General features: G+C 50.8%; 1 protein-coding gene across 8 annotated transcripts in view; it reads right to left on the reverse strand.

Moving 5' to 3' along the window:
- Positions 1 to 22,140, reverse strand: part of Mad1l1 (MAD1 mitotic arrest deficient-like 1 (yeast)) — a 331,751-nt gene that overhangs the window by 121,340 nt on the left and 188,271 nt on the right. For all 8 annotated transcript variants that reach the window (XM_013521213.1, XM_005397818.2, XM_005397819.2 and 5 more), the window contains one exon: positions 2,384 to 2,472. In XM_013521213.1, coding sequence (XP_013376667.1) covers positions 2,384 to 2,472 — 89 coding nt within the window. The remainder of the gene's footprint in view (positions 1 to 2,383; positions 2,473 to 22,140) is intronic.

The raw sequence follows: 22,140 nt of genomic DNA on the forward strand, positions 1-22,140 counted from the left end.
CTGGGGTGGCCGCCCCATTTCAGTAGAGCCTCTGGCATATGCTGACTGCAATCTGGTGATAGCCACAATGGCCTGTCCCTTCACAGCTGAGCACGTTGCTGAGGTTCTGCTCTTGGTATGACAGCTATCAGGGGAAGGCCCTTTCACAGTCTTAGAAGTGAACAAATTCGGTGTGCCATCCGTCCAAACCCCACAAATGCCACACCACACTCCCTTGGCTACAGAATGGAGGCCGCAGGTATTGAGAGGCCAGAGAGAGGGGGGAACACCTGTCCAAGAGGAGCGCTGGGACCTGTGGCGGAACATCCCCCTCTACAGCTTCAGCTGATGCCCAAAGCAGAACACGCGTGCAACATATTCACCACTCTATTCCTCCACCTGCGGACAGCGATCCAGCCCTCTTCTCCACCACCTGCCTCTGGCTGTCCTCTCCCATGGTGGCACTTCCTGGCCCTGGCTCCTTGTGCAGCAGACATAGGCTAAAGCACAGCTGCCTTGCCATCCATAGCCACACACTCTGAACCTGTCCAGAGTCCCTTCCATGCCACACCTCCATGGCTTGCTCAACCATCGCCTGCCCCGAGCCAGCCCATCCTTTTGCATGGTAAGGGTCTTTGTGACAGACAGGGGCTGCTCCATGAGTCAGTGGATGTGTGTGAAGTGTGTCCCACTCTCTCTGCCCAGGAACAGCTCCTGAGTTTGGACGTGCCTGCCCAGCACTTGGCTGGAGGACAATGACCCACCCTCACCAAGATCCCTGCCCAGCACTGGTGGCCCCCTATGCTTGATGCAATGCATCAGACTGTGTTGTTCCTCTATTTTAAAACTCCTGATGGCTTCCCATGAATAGCGGGATAAATGCCAACCCTCCACTGAGCCAGGCCTGGCCTCCAGCTCGCTGCCATTGCAGCAACCTCTCTTCCTTCACCCACTGGCTAATCCAAGGTGGCACGGAGGTGCCTGTTCAGGGGGATCCCTGTCCCAGACACCGCACTCACAGCGCCACTGTGCTCTTCTCACCCACAATTACTCGGTCACAGTTCCCTGTGAATGATGACCCCCACAACTCCTCATTAAACTCTAAAACTGTTGAAGACAGAGTGTGCATCTCTGCTCACCATTCTATCACTCCAGCACAGCGCCCAACAGTGCCCATGGCACATGTGTCACAGTGAATACATGATAGGACCAATGCAAAACAACCTGGTACCCTGTGTATCCCTGAAGAGCTAGTTATGAGGTGCGGGCACTTGAAATGCAGACATGCCTTGGAAATGAAGAGGAGACCTGAGCTCTAGAAGGAAGTACAGCTGTTGTTCACCAGCACCTCTGCTCCAGCTGGACTGGAGGCGTCATACACCTTTCCTTGGCTTTACTCTCAGCAACCCTGCAAAGCAGGGGTCCTCCAGCCTTTACTGCTTCGAAATGGAGCCCAGCGAGAGAGATCCAGCTGAGGGCATTCCAGCAACAAGCCCAGAACTTGCTCCAGTCTGGTGGGAACTCAGCAGCCTTGTCCAGGGAGGGCTACTCCCAAGCAGTCCATGCCTCTTCATGAAGTGGTAACTAAGTGCCTACCAGGGCTGCTGGGGTTCCCAGGCCCATTTCTTCTCACCCATCAGAAGCAGCTCTACCACGGAAAGCCCAGGATGTCCAGTGCCTGGCCCACGGTAGATGTTCCAGTGAGGGGCAGGCAGCCACTCTACCATACTCCTTATCCTAAGCTGTCCCTCCCACCAGGAGGATGCCAGGAGGATGCTGGTAATGCACCCATGGCCACTTCAAATAGAAATTGAATCTGCAGGGCCAACATGGCTCGAAGAGTTAGGAGGGGCTTCTCAGAGCCCTGTACTCCTGGCTCCAGGATGTCTTTCTTTAGGACCTTGATTTGGCTATGGGGAGAAGGGAAACAAGAAGCTCTGGGAAGAACGACAGGTCACAGCATATTGAGCTCCTCTTGAAATGTGGACCGAGGGTCTCGGTGGACATGTGTGAAGTATGTCTGGTCTAGCTGCTGCTTCTGTGACATTCTCTCTAAATATGTGAGTCTGTGTCCCTCAACACACCACTGCTTGTGCTGCCCCTGGAGCTGGCATGCAGGTGATGGGCCGGTTCCCCCTGTTGGCAGCACAGGCGGTCCCCCAGAGGTGTCTGCTTGCTCCTGAGTGCAGGGTTGTTCACAGCCTGGCTGTCAGTGCTGGCCATGGAAGGGATACTAAAAAGGTCCAGCCCAACAGAGACCAGGCTCTGCAGAGAGGAACTGAAGTGGGCTGAACAAGACAGAAACACAGACGCTCTCAGGAGGAACAGAGGCAGGGGCTCAAGCAGACCCCAGCTGTCGGGGGATGACACATGGGAAGCAGGCAGCTCGGAGCAAGGGACCAACCTGAGTGTATCCACCTCCTCTCTGCAGAATGCAAAGCTTGGCTCAGCAGTGTTCGGCTGAGACTTTAGCATCTTCAGCTCCATCTCCAGCTGTGAGAAAAAGAGCAGTCAGTAGTGCAGGGTTGCACATGTCTGCCATGCACCCATGGCCTTATGCATCCCAACAACAGGACCTCCACCCTGTGCTGGTCATCTAGGGCAGAATGACCATTTCCCTGGGACCTGAACCCACTGGCCTATAGGTGCACTATGTTGTACAAATATAGCCCTTTCTCCTCCTCACTGCTTCTGCTTGCAGATTAGCCACTGAGACACACCATTCTGGGGGCTGCTAAGGGGAAATATCAAAATCTCCGGGGCAAAGAGTGACATGACAGCTGGAAAGAATGCTCTAAGTTTACCAGGCCTTTGACTGAGCAATCACAGTATTTTATTTATTTTGCTACTTCAGATTCCTCCACAGAATGGCCTGAGCCACCTGCCTTGCCTGGAAGGTGGATGGCAGCTGCTCTGGCACACCTGGGAGCCAGACAGACACAAGCTGCAGAGGAGCAGGGCACGGGAGCAGACAGAGGCAGGCAGATCGCTGGCCAGGGGCCACGTAAGTGCCAGCAGATACTCACCCAGGGCCAACCTGGGTCCCTGGGCACCCATAGGCCCCTCCTTCCAGTGAGATACAGACTCACTAAGAACCCAGTGATCCCAAGGCCAACACCCTGGAAGGACCACTGCAGCTTCAGGAGGGACTCCAGGTCTGTGTCACAGCCCCAGGCCAGCCCTCAGATCCCAGCACCCTCCTGACTTCCTTGCCAGAGGCAGGCCTTCAACCTTGGACGTTAACTGTGGGCCAAATAAGTTTATGTTCATTATAAATCAACCAATCTCAGGTACTGTTAGAGCAGCACAGGACAGAGCAGGACCCTCCATTTTAAGGTGCCACTTGCTCTTATTCCTAGCACACTGACCCTGATCATCACCAGCAGGGTTCTGTGGTAAGTGTGTGCGGTGCGTACACATGCACACAGGCTTGTGGCATCTCTGCAGTCACTGGTGCAGACATGTTGTTCACCCCCAAGGGGCTCCCTCCTTCCTTTGTGCTCGGAACCATTCCAGGCCCACAGAGGCACCTGCACGCTGACACCTTGCAGCCCAGGGGTGGGCTCTCTTGATGCACTCCCACTGCTTTCTTGGGGAGAGAGGGGCACAGCGGCAATGACTGCTTTGTGACAACTTCATACTATTTCAGTGGCCTGTTTAAAATTTCCTCTTCTGGAGTCCATACTGATAAACAACTTTCTAGGAAAATACCATCTATTTTGGATGTTTGTGCTTATTTAAAGGGAGCTGTGATATAATAATTCATAATTCCTTTTTACAGAAGACATGTAGAAATAATATTCTTTTAGGATTCATTTTGCTGTCATTTACCTTACCTTGGGAGCACGACACACACAGCACAGGTGCACAAGATGCCTGTGCAGCCCTGCCCAGCCACGTACAATGCCAAGGTAATCAGTCCTACTTTTTATTTTGGGCGGTGATGCTATCTATTAACTTTTTACCAGAATTGTGAATAATTCATCGTTTCATTGGCTTCATTTCCAACAACAGCCATGTGGACTCATTTATTATTTCTTTTTCCCCCTCTTCTCTATTAGCCTCTGTTTGGCCTTTACAAAACCCTAACTCTTGTCTTTCTGGGGTTTCTCTCACTTGGTCTCTCACTCTTGTGGCTGGAGGTGAGTCCATTTTTTTGCGGGGGGGGGTGCTTCTTTTTGAGACAGGGTTTCGTTGTCCAATTCAGGCTGGCCTTGAGCTCACTTTGTAGCTCCGGCTGGTCTCGAACTTGCAATGATCCTCCTGCCTCAGACACCTGAGTGCTGGGATTATAGGCCTTTGCCACCATGCCTGGCCTGAGTTCATGTATTGTTTCATGGTATTTAAATTATGAATTTAAATGTTTTCCATTGGCTCTGATGAGTGCTTTTACTAGGACTATTTTCCAGATTTTATGTACTTTTGAGTTATATTTCTTTCTATCAACCAAAATTTTAAGACAGAATGTTTTGTTCTGTTTGTTTTTGAATTCCCAAGCTAGGAACTTTTTGTTTTTCTGGTCCTGTTCTTGATTTCAAATTTTATCACACCATAGTCTGGGGAGGCTGGATCTCCCCTTGGCTTTCAGTTTTCTGTGCTTCCTGGGTGTTGGTGCTATCTTCTCCCACACAGATCCATACCAACAGCACTGAGACATGCCAGTCCATTTTCCACAATACTTTACAGTGCAAACTCAGACCTCCTGCTTCTGTGTTTACGACTGCCAGGTGGCCTCTGTGGACACAAATCCCAACTTTCCTAGAAAGTCTTTTCCTTCTAGTAGGGGAGTTTAGCCCATTTATATTTTGATGTGTTTGCATTTATTTCTATTGTATTATGTTCTTATGCTTTATCTTTTTATAGCTTTTTAATCTTGTGTAGCATTTTAATCTTGTGTTATGGTTGATACATTGTGTCAAGTTGGGGAGTCTAGAGGTTTGGCTAAGTGACTCAGCAGGGAGCCAGGGTGCTTACTTTGTATACATCCTGAGCCTGTGGAAGAGGAAGGCAAAGACTATGTGAGTGCTACATGACCCCTGGGTGGGGGTAGCCTGTTTATTTGTCAGGGAGGGAAAGAGGCTGCCTGCCGCCATTCTTCCCTTTTGCTCTTGTTGTTTTTGCTGTGTTCTGCCGCCATGAACAGTTGCCCTGTGCCACGTGCCACTTTGCCTCGGAGCCAACGGAGTATGGACCGAAACCTCCACAAACTGTAAGCTAACTAAACCTTTCCTTCCTTAATTTTGGGCGTTGGGTATTTTGTCTCAGCAATGAGAGAAAAGTAACTAAGACATCTTGCTTACTGGTTTAGGTGTAATTCTCTTAATATTTCAAACAGTGTGCACTTTTTTGCACTGGTTGCTTTTTTAACTCTTATCTTTGTATTGTGCCCATACTTTCCTGTGTTAAGCTGTACCAACTACACATTCTGTTGAATGTCTAGTCAAATATTTCACCCTTTTGAAGGTTCACTTTTATATAGTTTGTGTTGGTCAACTCCACACATCCACTTGGCTGGGCCAGAAGTACCCATGTGAATCCCATATCTGGGGATCTATGGGTGGATCAGCATTAGAATCAGGAGACTCAGGAGACTGCCCTTCCCAACGTGGGCAGCAGCACCCACCCTGCTAGGGTTGAACAGAACAAGGAAGGAAGGTGGAGGGATTCCTTCTTCCTTTCTCACTGCTTGTGCTAGGACATCTCATAGCTCATCTTCCCTTGCTCTGGGCTGGGCAGGGGGAAGACGGGATCCCTATCATCAGCTTCCCTGCATCACAGATTGTCAGCCTCCAGCTGAACTTCAACACTGGCTCTTCTAGAACTCCCTTTGGCAGGTGCAGAGACTCCCAGGGCCCACAATTACATGATCCCCTCAGCCATGGGACTCTCAGCCTCCATGGTCACATGAGCCCAGCTCTTCTGATCAACCTCTCTAGACAGACAGATCCTGTTGTCTTATGGTCCTGTGGAGATGCCTAATACACAGTTAAACACACTCCTACTACTTGATGCTACCTCAGCAGGATATGTTTTCATCTTTAGCTACTGATGGTGAGAAACTCATTCTGTTTTGCTTCTTCATCCTCTGTCTCAACACTTTTTATTCAGTACACAAATCCACCGAAACCCATAATATTTACATCGTTAGTTTTTTCTTTCTACCTTCACTGAATCTTCCAATTAAACAGGCAGTGTTCCTGCAGCCGGCTCTTTCTGAGTTTTGCAAGCACCTCCTCTCTGTGAGCTCTTCCCACCCACCTTCCTACTCACTCTTGTCGTCTACCCTGCCTGAGGACACCCAGCCATGGCTGCACCTTCTCCTCTATCTAGACACCACACTTTACTCCAGTTTTGGAATCAGCAGGATTGCTAACCTCCATTTCTTGGCAAAATGTGTGGATACATCTTCATCTGCTTGAGGTCAACTTCTTCTTCCATAAGCTTTGCTATCCTGTTTTTCCTATTTCTCTCCTTTTATCTCATAAACTTAAACAACATGACCTTCATCGCTCATCTCTGAAAGTGACTTTTTAATCAGATCCAGCTTTGCTGGCTCCTGAAGCTGCACTGAGGTTGGATAGAGCCATTTTCTTTCCTCTGTCCCAAGTGGATCTGTGGCAAGTTCAGTCAGAGCCACTACTTCCCTCTGGGTGAGGGGCTCTCTTCTCGTTGTGACAGCTGCACTTCCTGCTTCAAGCACAAGTATGCATGGACCCCTCACATAGCTCCTCTGCATGTCCTTGCTCCAAAGCTGCAAAATGGGGAGTCAGGACCACATCTCACAAAGGCTCCCACCCTTGGGGTGGGTTTGACACAGGTGGCTCTCTCTTGGAGCTCTTTGCTGTGGCTCTGAACCACATACTCCACCTTCAATGTGGGCCCTTGGCCCCCTGCTTGGGTTTTGGGTTTAGCTCTACTTCAGTTTTGCCAAAACAAAAGTTGGCCATTTTATTTTTCATTCTTCTTGGTATTTCTGGATGATTTCCAGGAACGAAGTAAGTGGGAAGTGCTTATCTTTGCAACAATATTCAAAGCAAACACCAAATTCTTTTTATTTGTAACCTTAGATTGACAAGGAACAAACTCCCAACTTTATTCTTACAATGCCAGTTCCTTTCCTCTAAGCCTGTGCCAATGCTCTTCCTGACCTACCAGGCAGCCACCTGCCATGCCAGCAGCCCACCAGCTCAGAGTCATCCTTGCCAGTCTGCCCTCATTTTGCTCAGCTAGGCAGTGCTGGCTCACACCCTGCCCCCAGCCCCACAGTGCAGCACAATAGCCATCACTATACATCTGTGGGTTAATATTCCTGCTGTAGCCTCCTCTGCCCAGTTTCTGGCTCCCCAGGGATTGAGTGGCTCCTCATAGGCAGAGGACACACAGGGAGCTAAGACTTCACTAGAAGAAAAAACCCAGGATTTGTTTACCTGCCAGTCATCCAATTTAAGACATGATTTAAACATATCAATTTTTAAAGGGAAGAAAGCCCAGGCAAGCTGCTGGAGATGAGACCTGAGTGAGGCTACTGGGCGACCTGCCAAATGGTTCTTAGAACTAACTGCAGGCCCTGGGGTATGGGACTCTGTTGGCCACAGCCATGGCTACTCCAAGGAAGCCCTGAGCCAGCCCCATGGCCTTTTCCCCTTGTCCCTTTCTCACTGGGATTCAGCAAAAGCTGAAAGGAGTTTCCCAAGGGGAGTGGGGAGGGAAACCATCTAACACTCATCTAATTTATGGGCCGGGCACCATTCCTAGGCATGGAATACACACATAGTCCCGTGGTCACTCATCCCACCTGTCCCCCAGGTGTCAACTTGGGATGGGCAGTCCTAGCCTACAGTCCCCAGGCCAGTGTGGGTGAGTTGGACAGCCCAAGGGGACCTGTCCTCACTGTGCAGGCCAGCCCGGCCTGACCCTGTGCCACAGCAGGAGCATCCATTATCAGCTCCCTTCCAGCCACCGTGAGCTATGAGCGTGCCCAGTAAGAAGGGAAGAGAAAATTGGAAATGCATTAATATTGCAGTTCGCAACTACCTATTTCATACTTCACTGAGAAAACCCAGTGTCTAGAGTCAGCCTAAAACAAAGACAACACAAGGACTAATTGGATTGTGTCTTCCAAGAGACCCTGCCAACTGCCACACAGCCACAAAGCCCCATTCTAAAACTCACCTTCCCACAATAAGGCCTCCCAAGAAAATGACTTTCTCGGGGCTTGTTTGCAACTGAGTACTGTGGGGCCTACACACACGCCCACCAGGTAAGCATGGACAAGGTGCCCTAGGGACTGTGCACACAGGGTGGGCTTTGCTGGCTGCCATTGCCAAAGAGCGATTTTCCAACCTTACCCTGAATATCCCCTGTTCTGTTCAAATTTAATCTCCTAGAGAGAGGGTTTGCATCATCCAGTTCCAATCTCTGAGGCTAATATACAAATTGATATTCTTTCTCTGGCTCACTCTCCTAGATTAAGAGGCATAATTACCAGCAGTGCCTGCTCCAAACGAATCAAGCGCTCAGGGAAAAGGGCCTAGGGGAGCCGACAGGCCTGGCAGCAGCCCGTCCCTTAGTAGGCTGTGCTTGTGCACAGGATGGGACAAGTGTGCGTGCACAGGGAGAGGGCAGATCAGAGCTTCTGCTTAAGGCTGTGACTTGGAAACAGGTATCTGCACCAGGTGAGTGGACTGCAGGAGAGAAGACAGAGGCTAGCTGTGACTGGAGGGCCAGAGCTGGCAGCTACACCTCTACCGACAGGGGTCCTCCCTGCAGGCCACATAGGCAATGTGGGCATCACTCACTGGCTGGAGCATGTGAGTGGAACACACCTGTCCCCAAGGAGGGGAACAGTAAATTTAGCTGGGCTGTGCTCTGAGGGTGACAGAAACAGCAAAGGGTCATAAAGATCCAACCCCACCGCCTACCCAGGTGCCCATTACAAAAAGCTCCCCGAGCCTTTGTTTCTCTGCTTTTTGACAGAGGTCCTAACAGCCCCCTCCACAGGCCTGCAGGAGGAGGATCAGAAGGCTTGTCCAACAGACCAGCAGGCGAACCAGCTGCCAAAACACTCAGAGAGGACCATGCTGCTGCTTGCAGGACAAGCTGGGACCCGCGGGAGGACAACTTATTTTTAACGTTTTGCCTCTCTCTTCACTTTGCACCACGTACGTGTGTTGTTTACTCAAATAGTAAGTGAACATTTTGAGAACTGCATTTACAGGAAGAATCAGGGCAGAACCTAATAAAGGGCAGGACACTAACCAGCCTTTGCTTTCAAGCATCTGTGGGCCTGCAGTGTCGCACCAAGTCAGTGATCGCACAGTGCCCACACCCGCCTGCTGACACACACACAGTGGTATGGTCCTTGACACGAGGGTCTGTGAGAGTGGGCTCCTGGGAGCCAGCCCTACCTCCCAACCCAAATTCTAGCCCTGGCTGGCAAAGAGCAGAAACCAGCCAGGTGTGACTGCTGGCGACCTCGCTGTCCTGTTTTGGCATCCTCAGTGGGATGAGGGCTCACCTCTTCTGTGGATCTTGCCTCTTCCCAGGGTTTTGGACCATACCATAGGAGGGCCACCAGTAAGCAGGGTCCCTGTTGCCCCTGGGCACCATCTCCAACAACAGGTTGAAGCAAGCCACCCTTCTGAGTCTGGTGGGCAAAGGTGGGAGCCCCTCTGCAGGCCTCAAGGTCTCTGCCGTGCATTGTATAGCAGTCATGGCGGCAGTGAACGAACACAAAACTTCACAGGAAATGGCAACAGGATAGAACACTGCTCATGCCTGACCTCAGAGGAACCACAACCGAACAGATGAGGAAACACAGCAGTAGGAATGAAGGCCAAAATGCTCCAGAGCACAGCCTGTGAGAATCACTGGAACAGTTGCCAGGCCTGCTTCCTGTCGCCACAGCCCTCCTTCCCAACCCCACATCCCACAGGCTGCTGGCCCAAAGGGAGGGGGCTCTCCACCAGCCCAAAGAGGGCAGTGTTCACACCAGCCCCTGCTGCCCTATCTCTGTGATCCCTCAGCTATCCACAGCCTTTAGTTTTCCACCAAGAAATGGCGCAAGAGACACTCCCTCCCAAGATACTTCCTCCTTCCTCTGACTATGGAGACAAGGGTCTTCTCTGTGTCTCAAGCAGCCTGGGAAGGTCATAAGGGGGCCCAGAGGCAGAAGAAATACCATCCCTTGCCTACCTGCCACAGGCCCTAGGTGCCCTAGCTCCAAGGCAACTACCCAGTGGCCTTGTACTCACAGGGCTCCGGGCATCCATGGCACCCTCCTTCCACCAGGCCCAGCCCCAGCCACCCACTACCCAGCCCAGCTGCAGGCCTTCTACAGGGCATTCCACAGAGAGCTTCTCGCTGAAGAGTGGAGTTTAAAACACCCAGTACCAGGGCTCTTCCTAGGGTTTGGAGGAGGTAGCAGTCCCTCACCCTTAAGGACACCTTTCATTCAACAGTGAGGGGGTACTGGGTGCACTTCTTGGTGGGGATATGACATCCGCAATGCGCTGGACACGCCTGCAGAGGAAGACCTGTCTCACCCTGTGCACAGCTCCAGAGTGTCCTGCCAACACTCACGCTGGTGCCAACACTATTTATAATTATTTGCAGTGAGTTCCAGAAACCAGTGCCTTTGGTAAAAGCACAAGTTGTGTTTGGTAAGCACAACACATTCTTCAGAGCGGCATCTGCACCGCCACCTGGGAAAGATCCTGTATGCCCAGAACTCGGCTAGCAATGCTCATCGCTGTAGAGACCCACATCACAGGGGCAGGCTGGAGTCCCTTCCTCAGCAACCCATGGTGCCAGTGGCCCAGCCAGTACAGCGAGCCCACAGGAGGCAGGTCCTGTCACTGCAGTGCTTGTGTCCTCCTGCCCACAGTTCTGCATCCTGAACGTGCAGCCTGTGACTACAAATCACTGTCCTTCGGTCCCTGTCACCTCACGCTTAGCTCATTATTATACCTCGTTGTTTCTAAAACTGCAAGCACAGGCAGGCAAGGAAGAGGACACTGCAGTTTATGTGCTATCGTAGGGAGAACAGGGCTGAGAGTACCTGGTGGGCCAGGTCATACGCAGGAAGCAAACTCATCATGAAGGCAAACAAACCAAAAATTCAAGTCTGAAGTTTTATTGCTTCATGTGAACCTCAGAAGCAAAACCTACAGTCCCCACAGGCTGAGCTGCAAGTAGTCCCTTCTGCTCCAGCTACAAACCCACAGCCCCTCAGAGGACCTCGTCTGCCTAAGGGCTCTAAGTTGGTCTAGCCACCAACTTCTGCCAGGGCTCCTAGAAAGGGGACCAGGCTGCTGAGGAGGCAGGGTCAGACAGGGCCACCCAGGGTGACTACCCCAAGTGCCAGGGCCAGGGTGGAGGAGTGGTAAGAAGGGGCATGGAGCAAGGGACAGGCTGAGGAGGGAGATTTCCAGAAAGGAAAGGGGCACAGCGGAGATGGAGCAACATGGGTACAGCAGAGAGGTACCAACACCCTAGAAATGCGGGAAATCTGGGGGCCCTAAGGAAGACCATATGAGGAGGAAAGGAGAGTCTGCTCCTTGCAAGCACTAGGACCCTGGCCTCAGAGGGTCCCTGCTCTGGCTTACAGCAGGTAATGTCCATGAGCCACAGGGGGAGGAGTGACCCTGTACCTCACCACTGCCACAGACACACCATGAATGGGTCAGGAAGAAGCTGACAGAAAGGCCATGGGAGGGCGGTGGGGCACAGGACAGGGCAGAGGATGAGGCCAGGAGGCTTTGGGGCCCATTGCAGCCCAGGTAGCAGCGCCGTGTCTGGAATGTCCCCTTCTTCAGACCCATAATGTCCAGGGTGATGTCCAGACCCATGGTGTCCACTATTTCTCCTGCCTACATACTTAGACAAGAGAAATTACCTTAGCAAACCAGAGACTGTCACACAATGAGGAACTGCCAGCCTCAAACAAATGCCCTCCCCGCAAAAGAACAGTGGAGAAAACCTATGTATCACATCTCCAAAGACCACAGACTAAGCCTCTCTTTCCAAGCCTGCTGAGGGCAAATCTGCAGCCCTGCTCTGGCAGGGACCATAGGAGGGTCAGCCCATGAAGCAGTCCAGTTCATGAGACCCCAGCCCACAGACAAGACACTGTACAGTGGGGCAACAACAGGGTAAGGAAAAGCCCCTGTGGCAAGGCCTGATGGACAACTGTGACCAGCCCTGGCCATCACAGGCCTCAAGGCCTTGGGGCCAAGAAGTGCTCAAGCAAGTAACCTGGACTGAGTTTTCTTTTTTTGCTTTTTGGTACCGGGAATCAAACTGATGACATTTGCCAGGCAGGCACTATGCTGCTGAGCTATATCCCTGGCTGAAGACTGAGTGTTTCCACCTTTCCAGATGCATAGGTCCTAGGCTTAAAAGCAAGAGTACACTTCTCTGGGCTTGCTGAAAACTCTCTGGTGCGTGCAGAGTGGGCCAGGCGCACAGCACATCAGTGGGAAAGCAAGCCCTAAGCAGGCCTTCCTGGAGGGCCTTTCTCCCCACTGAGGGCCTGTGGATCCTCAGCAGCCAGGTCACCCTGCAGGCACATGCTCTGGGCATCCTGGTTGCTGGTCTCTCTCTGTAATCCAGTCCCTGACCAACCCTGTGCCCACACCAGGTGTGCAGACTAAGTGAATGTCTGGGGCCACGGTGGCTTTACCAATGGCCCAGTGATGACCATCTCTCCCTGACATGACCTGGGCTCTAGGAAAGCACTGCTGCCCGTCTTCCACGCTCTCTGCATCCTCCCTTCCATGACCACACCAGATGCACCAGGTGAGCCTATCCATGCCCAAGCCACCATCTTGGGAGTTCCCCAGATGCAGCACAGCCTATGTCGAGAAGATGTGTCGAGGATCACAGGGAGGCAGAGGCACAGAGCTACACCAGGAGAGAGTGGCAGAGATACAGCTGGGAGAGGGAGCAGGTTCTAAAGGTAAGAAATTCCATGAATCACTTTAAAGGCAGGTGAGATATTATTAAAGAACAAAAACAAAACACAGGCAACCTAAGGACTTAGCAGTATAAACTATTCAAAATAAAAAGACATGGAGGGAGGGAAAAAGGGAGGGAAAAAGGGAGGGAAGAAGGGAGGGCAGGGTGAGAAGGAATTATTTCTGGAAGTGAGAGGAACAAAACTGAGCTGTGGCTCAAGTTCAGACCTCCTAGATGGGTCACCTGGAGGCCTTTCCAAACAACAACCTCAAGACACCCACACCTCTAAGAAACCCCAAAAGCCCTGAGCACAAGAGACACGAGGAAAAATACATGCCACATTTAATCAAATCAAAACCAGTGATAAACGATCATAAAAGCGGTCAGAGAAACAGACTTGTTTCATAAGAAAGCTAACAACAAGGATGGCAGAGGATTTGTCACTGGAAAAAATGCCAGTGAGGAGTCACTGGAATGACAGCTTTTTAGTTCTGAAAGGAAACAACAGCTATGACCCAAGGAGTGACTAAAAGAACGAAGTTTTAGCAAGACCAATGAAGGAAAAAAGAAGAAGGATCAAGTTACTAAAATCAGAAATGAAAGAAAGAGCAATACCACTAACCTTATAGAAATAGAATTATACAATACCAGGAACAACTGTATGTTGTGCCAACTAATTAGTAACCCTAGAAGGAGTGGACAAATTCCTAGGAACCCACAGACACCAGCGACCAAGATCCAGCAGCTTACTGAGAGGACCCTGCATCATGACCGGTGGGACTGATACCAGGTATGCAAGAGTCATTTGACATAGGAAAATCAATTGATGTAATACACACTAATAGGGTGAAAGAAAAAACCCACAGGGTCATCACAGTTAGGGTAGAAAAAGTATTTGACAAAATCCAATTCCCTTTCAACACAAAAATACTCAATGAAGTACAACTAGAAAGGAACTTCTGTAACATGGTAAAGGACATAGATGAAAAACCTATAGCTAACATCAGCTTCGATGATGACAGACTGACAGGTCTCCCCTGAGATTATGAATTGAGACAAGGACATCCACTTTCACCACTGCTATTCAGCTTTGTCTCTGACTTTCCAGTCAGAGCAACCAAGTGAGAACAAGAAATAAAAGGCATCTAAACTGCAAAGGCAGAAATAAAACTACCCTAGCTCACAGATGACATGATCTCATATATAGAAAGCCCTAAAAATCTTAAAGATTCTATTAGAGCTAATAAATGCATTCAACAAAGCTGTAGGATACAGGATCAACACAAAAACATCAGCGGCATTTGTATAGACTTAGCTATGAGCAATCTAAAAGTGGAAATTAAGAAAATAATTTCACTTCACTGAAGAGAATAAGCTATTTACAAATAAGTTTAACTACAAAGATTAAAAAAAAACCTGTACTATAGTAAACTATAAAATACTGCCAAAAGAAATTAAAACATCAACAAATGCAAGGACTTTCTATGCTCAGGGTTAGAAGATAATACTGTTAAGACAGCAATTCTCTTCAAAGTTATCTACAGATTTAGTGTAACTCCTGTCACAATCCCAAACATCTTTTTTTTTTGGCAGAAATGGAAAAATGGAAAAACATGTCCCAAAATTCATGTAGCATTGCAAGAGGCCCTGAACAGCCAAGACAATCTTGAAGAAAAAGAAAGTTGAAGGAATCACACCAACCTAGGACACAGCTACAGGGACTAGAACAATGTGGCAACGACATAAGGACAGACGAAGATCAATCACAGAACTGAGAGTCCAGAAATAAAACTACCTATATCGGTTGGTTTTTCAACTGGCATGCCCAGACCGCTGAACAGCTGAACAGGGAAAGAAAGGAGTCTCTCCAACAAACAGCGCCAGGACAACTGGACATTCACATGCAGAATGATGAGGTTGGAGCCATATTAAAAAATTAACTCCAAATGGATCAAAACCGAAATGTAAAAGGTAAAATTCAAAACCTTAGAAGAAAACATAGAGTGAATCCTCTTGACCTTGGATCTGACAACGGCTTCTTAGACATGCCACCAAGGCACAGCCACAGTGAATGAACTTCACAGAAACTAAAACTGTGCCCCAAAGGACAACATCTGGAGAGTGAAAAGACAATCTGCAGAATGAGGAAAAATATTCGCAAACCATTCTAGTGTTTGGAATCTACAAAGAACTCTTACAACTCAAAAACAAAAAGTCAGCCTAATTTAAACAAGGGCAAAGGACTTTACGAGTTTTCCCAAAAAAAGGCACAAATGGCCAGTGAGTGCTTGGAGAGAATGCCCCAGTGACAAAGCACCACTACACACCCAGCAGGGTAGCCTTGACCAAAACAATAAGCAGGAAGCGCAAGTGCTACTGCTTCTGCTGTCACTCCTGCCAGATATTGGTAATTTATGTCTTTACTTCTGATGGGTCTGGCTAGAGGTCATGAATTGTGTGGATCTCACAGAACCGATTTTGATCTTCTTTATAGAATCTGATGGCCACCGTGACTGAGATGAGAACAATTTCTGAGTTTCACATGGGAGGCAGCAGAAGCAGAAAGCAGGGCCAAGTCTAAGCACAGGACTCTGGGTTAGGGTGGAGCCTTAAACTTTAAGACAGCTGACCCAGCACCTCACAGCAGGCTCAAAACCCAGACAGCAACAGAACCAGGGCTGGGCTCCTATGTGGGCCACCGCAATGAGCCCATGCAGAACACAGACTCCCGGCAGCGGTCCCACTTGGTGAGGCCTGGCCCCTGGACTGCCAGGGCCCCTCTGTCCACAGGCCCCTCCCACCAGCTTCACTTTTAGCCCCAAAGTTTCATGGAACTTAAATGCTAATAGTGCTTATGGCCAACTCCCTGGCACAGTATAGCTTTTAGAAGGAGATGTGTGTTTTGGTTTAATTTGAGAGGAAGCATGGTTTGATCCTGGGGGTCTGACCTAATACCACAAAGCATGGGAGCTGGGTAACCTGCTCTTTCCACCTTGACAGCAATTTTAATCATCTGGCAGCAGCCAGGCACTGCAGTGAGCCTGTGCCATCTCATCTTTTACTCACTCAACAGCTATGAGCCTTCGTCTTGTGCCAGTGATCACAGATGCTGGTGATGGCACTGAGGTCCAGGGCTCACAGGACTCTCTGGCGGCAGCAGGCTCTCTAGAACCCAGTCTGGGTAGATGTCTCTGATCTTACAGAAATGATGCTGAGACCAGGGTGGGAACCTTGGCCAGAGGCTACTGTTCTCTTCTCCAGTCCCATCAATGCCTAGGAAGCTCTCTGGAGCAGCCAATGCTTCTTGGCAGTGAGGGGATGGAGGGACCCAAGTTGCTTTCACTCTAGTCTGGAGGAAACAGTTGTGCTAAAAGCCAGCAGCCAGTAACAGCTCACCCAGGCACCTCCTGCAGTGCCGCTGATCACCCAAATGGGAAACACATCCTTAGGAAAGAAGGCCAGCTACAGTAGGGTCCCTGGAAGGCCAGCTTATCACTTAGAAGCATCCTCAGGTCCCCATATGCAGAGCAGAGAGGCCGAGCTCCTGGGGGACAGTGCCAGACCATCAGGGTGGGAAGGTCCAGGTAGCCAAAAGGCAGTGGGCACTGAGCCAGCTGTGCCTTGGCTCCAGAGCAGCAGGGGACAGGGAGGCCCTAAGGGGCAGAGCAATTGAAGGAAGCTAACATTTCAGATGGAAAACACAGAAATCTGTATCTTATACCTAGAAGAACTAGGGTGAGGGCAAGACTCTCCCATGCATAGAATTACTACTCCCATAATTTTTAACGATAATTCCCTTTTTTAGTTATTATAGGCTAAATCTTTCTAAGTTTCATGAGGTGGAATTCACAGGGATTTTCTCTACTCCAAGTCTTATCTCCCACCCCTGACCCCAACACAGGCCCTAGAAAAGCAATGTACAGGTAACAGGAACTGTAAGACACCCAGGAATAAACCTAACAAGAGATGGGTGAGAATCTCTAAAATAAAGCCAAGTAAAGCAAATAATAGAAGAGACCAATGTGAGGACAGTCTAGGTTCCCAGGCAGGGTCCATTAGCAAGTACTGTCTGTTCTTTGGAGCTTACCATCTAGGACAAGGACAGAGACAAGAGTAGTTATGGCAGTCACGCGTCACGCGTCACACAAAGCATGAAAAACACATGCCTGCCAAGAAGGTAGCAAGGAGGAGAAAGAAAGGAAGCAGCTGATTTAGAGGGGAAACCAGGCTCTGCTGGACATTGCGGGAGGCAGGGACAGCACAAGGAGTCACACAGAAGAGTGTGAGAGGGATGGTGCACTCAGAGAAGGGCAAGGACCCAAGAGTCATGGGACAGCAGGTCACACCAGGCACTGAGGGCCTGGGTGAAGACCTCTCTATAGAAGGATGGAGCCAGGAGCACTGGCCAGGCACACATAGTAGGAGGAGGAAAAGACTACTGTAGGTGAACATCTGTGTCCCCCAGAGCAAAATGCTGAAATCTCACCCAAAGGGTGGCATTAGGAGGGGTCTAACAAATAGCACCAGTGACCTCACAGAGGGTCTGACAGCTTCCTCTCCCCTCCACCAAGTGAAGCACAGCAAGAAGCAGGGAGCAGCCCTTGCCCAAACATGGAACCAACCAGTACCTGGATCTTAGGCTTCCAGCCCCCAGAACCAAACCATAAATCTCTATGGCTTTAGGCTGCCCCATTGTGTGGCACTTTTTTATAGCAGCAAGACTGGCCTGAGCCATGTAGCCATCGAGTGGCCCTGATCCCTCAGAGCAAAACCCTGTATCGAGACAAGTTCACCTCAAAGGTAAGCATGCTTAAGGCAACCCATTCACACTGACACCTGCCTGGTCCCCATAGGGTGCCTCACTGGTGACACCTTCAGAATTAGACTGAAGGTAAAGTAGAAACTTCACCAGGTGAAGGCAGACAGCCCCGCACCAGCTGTGATGGGCCCTTGGTGTTGCTTAGCAATGCTTTACCAAATAGCTGGGTCATTTCAAATGCATGAGCTCATACACCTTATGAGGCTTCTGAGGCCCATCATTCCTCCTGCAGAGGCTCTCTGAAGTCACACAGCTAGGCAGTCAATGGGCCTGATGCAAGGAAGACCCCAGCCTGTGCAGGATGAAAGAGGCTCTAAGGTGGGGCACTGCACCTCTTGTTACACAAGAGGTTGTACCCAGGTTGGGAGGTCAGTGGCAGGAGGCTGCAGTCTCAGACTTCAGACCCACCCAGAGACATCCTTTCCCCAAGAGGCTCTCCCAGCTCAGGACATTTACACACGGGGCCCTTAGGCGCAGACATGCTGGTGTGGCAGGAAGTGACCTGGCTCCCAAACCAGGAGATGGTCCCCAGCCTGCAGAACAGCCCCATGGTCTCCACATGTCCACCACACACCGGGTTCTCCAGTCCTAGCATAGGTCACTAGCTGGAGGTGCAGAGGGAAAAAGGCAGCAGTCTGAGAACTCAGGGAAGTAGGGGCTGGGCTGGTGTGCAGACTCCCAGGCAGGGCCCACACAGATGTGGTCACAGTGCTGAGAACAGCCTGCTTCTGCTCTACCTGCCCAGGTCGGCCTTAGTGCAAGCAAGGACAGGGTGTCACAATGTTACTTGGGTGAGATCAGCCCCACCAGGTTTGTACACAGTGCTGGCCACTGAGGACAAGCCTGATGTCTCTGTGAGAGAGGCTCTTGCATGGGAGGTCCCCAGGGCTGGTCCTTCTCTGCACAGGACAGTGGGGCCTGGCCAGCCTGCTTTAGAGATGCAACAGAAAAGGGCACTTAGTACACAGGCCATGGTCTGGCCAGGCCACAGACACGGTCCTTCTTTAGGGCAGATCTACCACTGGGTTCCCCTGGTGCAAGGGGAAGGAGCCCCCAGGATGAAAAACAGGAATGAAGGAAAATGACTGCTTAATTACACTAAGTTGTGAGGGGTGTAATGCCTCTTACATCAGAAAGTAGGTCTCCAATTCTCACTCCCTGAAGTATATAAAGTATTCGAGGGTTTTTTGTAGTTGTAATCAAAAAAACCATTTCTCCAGCCACTGCTGGCCATATCTAATTAGGGTAAGGTGTGTTAAGGACACAAGTATGGCCCAGACATTTCCCCTTGTTACGTTAATTGCATTTAAAGAAAAAAGCATGAACCTTTCTTATGCTTACTAATTAGTGTGATTTGCTAATTAATAACAGAAAGTCCAACTGCCTTTGTCTTGTCTTCTGCAATTAGCTAAAGACATTTAAAGTTCTCCCCATTCTCCTAGCGGACTCGCTGTATGAGGAAACAGTAGGCAGGGGCTGTGGGCTGGTAGATGTGGAAGGTGCCAGGGCTGGCCGAGTCCCCAGCTATTGTGATGCCTTGCTCATGTGAGGATTTCCCTTGAGCCCCACTTCCCAGAGCTGGGTGCCCCTTGCCCTGACAGCCCCCATCCCTGGCACCCCTGCCATAGAGACAGAAGAAGTGAAATGAAGAATGTGAAGTAAGGGGCAGACACAGGGTAGAGTTAGAGATGAAAATCCTGGCTGAGGGTTTGGTGCAGTGGCATGTGCAAAGGATCAAGCTTAGCCTGGGCAACTTAAGAGACTTAGAGAAACCCTTTCTCAAAATAAAAAACAAAAAAAGGGCAGGGGATGTAGCTCAGTGAGAAAAACATGGATTTTAAAAATATGGCAGAGAGAATATCACAGCCCTGTCCTACAATAAGCCTGCAGAAACCTGCCCAAGGTGCTGGTGTCCCGTCTGTCTGCAGCAGAGGTACCTCGACTTGGGGCCAGTCATGAGTCAGCTCAGAGACGAGGCGCCACACACCCTGACCAATTCTTCAGGGTCAGAGAACAGTAACATTTCATCAAAAGCCTCTACTGGATGTCCCAAGACCCTTGGCAAGCTGGGGGAGGGCTTCTACACAAAAGGGTACAAACCCTAGAACAGGGGTTCCCAACCTGACAGTGATTGGGCAGAAGTAAAATCACCACCTTGCCCGGGGCCCCTAACATCCTAAGTCAATGGCTGCAGTGGGTCAGGTACTCCGAAGCTCAGGGATTTCACACAGAAAAGAAAGTGTGTGTCGGGGAGGTGGGCAGAGATGAGGAGAGGCAGGTGAGCCAGGGGCTGAGTCCCACTAAGCATACCCACAGCCCCCAGGGGCCAAGGCCTCCCACTTCTCCAGGGAGGGGCCGAGGGCCAGTGATTTTCCAAAGCCCCATGGGAGCCAGGGACAAGGCATTCGAGCTTCTGCAGCAAAGCAGGGGATCTAAACTCAAGGACAGCCCTAGGCAACCAGCCAGCTGCTCAGCCATAGCGCCATGGGCCTGGCATGTGCTTAGCACAACTCATTTCTAATTCTTCTTGCCTCGTGCACATTATGAAAACAAGGCCCTTGGGCTCGTTTCAATTCAGGTCAACACCGAGGAAGCCATGCATGGTGACACTCTGAACATCAGGGTCTCCCCGGGCTGTGCAAATGGATGTGCCAGTCCTCAAGGAACTCCTCCGCCCACCCTACCTGTGGCTTCCCCAAAGTCAACACTGAATAGGCCCTTGCTGGAGGAGCCTGCAGGGCCCAGCTAATGAGGACAGAGCACGGACAGGGCAGGGACTAGAACGGAGTAGGGACTAGGGCAGGGACTAGGGCAGCCCACAGGACAAGGAGCGTGGTGCCAACAGCAAATGCGGGAGGAGGAGCGCGCTGGAGACTGTGGAGGATGATACCAGCACTAAAATGGGGGATGAAGGTCCAGAAGGGGGACATGTGGACAGCTGTGCACTGTCACTGCCTCCCTCCTCCTGGAACCCAGAGCCCATGGCCTACAGCTTGCAGCCCTGTCCTTGTCCCAGCCCCAGGAAGCTGCCCCCCATCACAGCAGCTTGCTTTCCACTGCTCATCAAGGCAACTATTCTCCCAGGACCCACCTTGTAGCCCAGCCTCTGCCCTTCTCCTACAAGCCCACAGCCAACCCCTGGGCAGGGCTGTCCATACTTACACCAGGAGCCAGTCCTGCCTGCCCTTACCCAGATCACCCAGGATGCTGCCCCAGACCCAAGGACTCTGCTGCTGACACAGCTCCACCTAGCAGCCAGCCCACTCTCCACTCCCGCACCCCAGAGGACAGAAACACCACCTAAAAATCCAGGGCCAAGTCTGACCCACCAGCCCCAACTCAGAAGCCCTAGCCCAGTGTCCAGCAGGCCCCTGACGTCCCCTCCACTCGTGCTGCAGCACTGACCTGGGTTCCCAGCCTTCGTATTCTCTATGCAACCGGCATCTACCTTCTTCAAATCTGACCTGCTTAACAAAGCCCACTGCAACCTTGGTCCTGCCATGCCCTGTACTGGTGCCCTGTCCTCATAGCTCCTGTGCACAGAACAGCCAGGCCATCTTCCAAAAAACAGAAGTACCACATGCGTACTGTGGAAGAGTTGCCCTAGTCCCAGAAAATCTCTGCTGTTCCACAGCTATCGTGGGGTAGACCTGGGAAGGGCAGTGAGGACTGGCCGGGTCCTCTGGGCTCAGGGAGGGTGGCTGCCTCCTCCCCCCAGTGAAATCATGCCTTCACTGGGGGACCATAGGCCTGCATGGCTGGAGCCTGGCCTTTCCAAGTCCCTTCCAGTCCCAGCTTTGGTCCCCTCTGTCCCCTCCTGCCACCAGCTCAGGTCACTTGGGCCTCAGCTCCAGGCCTTCTACAGAGGCCCAGTTCCCCTCTTCCTCTCCCCAACCTGGAAGTAGTCTTCAGTGACATCTTGCTATTGACTTACAGCCAAACCCTCATGTTACCACATGTGAGCCATGAGGGCAGGACCATGTGATACCTGTGGCTGTGTCTGCAAGGGTGACAACATCCCTTGGTGCTACTGAAAGGATGGCCAACATGCCAGAGCTCTGCAAAGCCTCCCCTTATGTGTACAGCCCTGCCTGGCCCTACCTTCCATAGCTGGGTTGGGTGTGAGCCTCCTTGTAGCCTTCTCAAGCTACGCAGCAGTGCTGCTTGACATTAGGCCCCTGAGCACCACCCACCTGGCTCCTAGCAAGGGCTCACACCTGCTGCACCATATGTGTGGGCAGTAACCTCATTGGGATAAGAAGAATTAGGGTCAAGCACAGAAGAGAAGCCATAGAACTGTCAATGAGTCTTTGGTTGACCAGTATTGCATGTCTATATCTGTTTTCATGAGAAGCCACTTTGAAGATATCAATATGTAATACAAC

This window comes from Chinchilla lanigera, unplaced genomic scaffold (assembly GCF_000276665.1).
Source record: "Chinchilla lanigera isolate Chin_1 unplaced genomic scaffold, ChiLan1.0 scaffold00059, whole genome shotgun sequence".
NCBI classification, from domain to species: domain Eukaryota; kingdom Metazoa; phylum Chordata; class Mammalia; order Rodentia; family Chinchillidae; genus Chinchilla; species Chinchilla lanigera.